Source organism: Doryrhamphus excisus, linkage group LG4, assembly GCF_037039965.1.
Source record: "Doryrhamphus excisus strain RoL-2023G ecotype Guam linkage group LG4, RoL_Dexc_Guam_v1.1, whole genome shotgun sequence".
Classification (NCBI taxonomy): Eukaryota; Metazoa; Chordata; class Actinopteri; order Syngnathiformes; family Syngnathidae; genus Doryrhamphus; species Doryrhamphus excisus.
In genome coordinates, this window is record NC_136360.1 from 19,675,223 (window position 1) to 19,677,780 (window position 2,558).

Genomic DNA, 2,558 nt, shown 5'->3' on the forward strand with positions numbered 1-2,558 from the left:
TACCTAATTGTGCATTTCTGGCCTTGTGTGACTTATACTCCGGAGCGACTTATAGTCCAGAAAATACGGTAACTCTTGGGGGAAATAATCAAAAATGGCCGGTACTAAAAAGGAAAGGCTTTTGACAAATGGCTGGGATTTAATATTTTTGACTGACAAAATTACAGCTGTTTTTCTTTTTTTTTTCAAAGTAAAACCCATCATTATTCTATGGATGCGAGCCTCACTAGATAAAGTTCAAAAAGAGATCAGAAAATTAGTAACAACAGAAAAATGGAATTCAAATTACGCACATTTTATATTTGTCCGTGTCAAATTATTGGCTGAACATCTCCAAATCTCGTGTTCATTTTTGAAATGGAAATGTTACTTAAACTTGCCTAAAATAGGGGAAATGCACAAAAAGCGCCACATACAGATCTGCCAATGGTAAAGAAATTGGAACCATTTATCACAACCATCAATTTTATTGCAAATGTTGATCCAAAATCAGAGAACAAGGTCTTGGGGGAGCCAACTTATCACAGCCTTTACCGTCTACGTAGCCACAGTGCGTGGTCAGATTTTTGTTCTTCTACTTATCCAAACATCCATTGTGGAGTCCAGAAAAAGCCAAAGAAAAAGTTAATAGCTTGCCAAAGGAATGACGTTTTGTATCATATTAGAGATGCATTTTGTCCAAATTCTTGGAGCTCACCGGGCTCCTCAATAAAAGAAAAATAGTATAAAAATTAAATAAATAAAATAAAAATTTAAAATTACACATGAATTAAACATTAATAAAAATTAAACATGTTAGATGACGGGCTCATGGAAGAGATCAGTGGAATTACTGTTTCTATTGTTGCATAACCAATTTAAAATCAATAAAAATAAATGTGAAAATATGATGACTAAGTCCATCCCAGTGAGCTCATTCTAAAGTTTCCTTTCTGGTCTTCTCTCGGTAAAACTCATCTCTCAAGTCCTCTCGTCTCCTGCGGGTCCATCCCTTTGAGGAGACGTGATAGACGTCCACACAGTTGCCGGAGTATGCATCCCGGTGGGCTGCTCGATACACCGCCTCCCTTGCAACCAGCGTGGCCTCGTCCACCGTCATCCCCCATTGAAGTGCTTGATCCAGGATGCCGTAGGCGTAAGGTGATCCCGAGCCCACAGAGAAGAGCGTTCCCTGGAGGCGAGTCCCATCGCTGCACACGTAGAACAGGCTGGGCCCCTGGTCCCAGCCGCACAAGGTGGTGGCCACGCACAACTCGCTCCCCTTAAACGGGAGGAGCATGTGCCAGAGCAGCTTGGCGACACCGCCGGTGGACAACCGGCATCCGTGTCTGAGCTGGTACAGCCGAAGGTCCCGTGCCAGTATCCGCTTCCAGAGGGCGCAGTCGGCCGAGGTGCCCGAGCTCGTGCTAACCAGGTGGCTGTGGATGGGCTCCACCTTCTGGGAGTCCGGGCTGGCCACCAGGCCACTGCAGCTGGATCGAGTGTCCGCCGCTGCCAGTATGCCGTCCTTGAAGGTGAAGGCCAAGGTGGTGGTGCCGTGAGAAATGGTGAACGGTGGTTGAGAAGTCGTTGAGGTGCTCCAAGATAGTGCAAAGTGCATACTTATGTGAAGACACTCTGCAGCTGGGATATAGAAGTCAAACGGTGCATTATGGCTAACAGACCCACAAGTCACACGTCCAGTTTTATGTCCACTGTGGAAGTTGCACAGGTCTTGTAACGCCATTGCATGCACCATATCACACCAAATGTTAAACCGTCGTTAGTCAGTTGGCGTGTTGTCCACAGTCGATAAGCAGCCATCAGCTCTTATATCTGGCACGATGACACCTTCAGGTGACATCAGCATTTCTCCATGCGCCACTCTCTCTTTTCAAGCAAAACAGCCAGCAGCCCGTGAGTAATTCATTTGGGCTGCACTATCAGGTTCATTTTCAGATCGCATTTCTGCAAAGTTTAGTTGAGGTGGACGCCAAAGTGTTGGCAGCGGCACGGTGGCTGAAACAAATGACGTTAGCTTCGGCGCTTTGATGAGTCTCTCCTGTGGCGTGCTCTCCGATACGATCCCAAACAGGATGAATAAAGCAGCAGTAGCGCTCCAGCCAAGCGTATACACAGGAGTGAGGTGTCCCATTCCAGGCGCACCATGTCAACATGCAAACACTATAACTCAGCAGGGTGCGGTGCGCGCATGTGCCGGCGGGCGCCAGTGGCAGGGAGGAGCCCACTGGACCCGATGGTGCATTCATGAGGATGAGCTCGAGGATGAGCTCATTGAAATTTTGCTGTAAATATAAAAAAGAAAAAACATGAGGTTGGATTTATGATGAGCTCATTGTAATTAGTGTTATTGCTGCAACAACATGAAGCAGCATTTTTACTGCATCTCCCATTCTTCTGAGTAAAGAAAACAGGATGCTAAATTACATGCTTCTTTATGTTGGCTTTGATCAAATAAAATATGCAATTTTTTGCTTTCCTGAGCACGCATGATGTTAGCAGTGCAGCTCACGTAGTTGTGCTCGTGTTCATTGGCGATGCAAGCCTTTTACACAGCG

At 45.9% G+C, this 2,558-nt stretch overlaps 1 protein-coding gene across 1 annotated transcript; it reads right to left on the reverse strand.

Moving 5' to 3' along the window:
* Positions 1-710: 710 nt before the first annotated feature.
* psmb11b (proteasome 20S subunit beta 11b) lies at positions 711-2,286 on the reverse strand. Its single transcript, XM_078789901.1, has one exon. The coding sequence runs from the start codon at positions 1,736-1,738 to the stop codon at positions 914-916; it is 825 nt and encodes a 274-aa protein (XP_078646027.1). The 5' UTR covers positions 1,739-2,286; the 3' UTR covers positions 711-913.
* Positions 2,287-2,558: the final 272 nt, after the last annotated feature.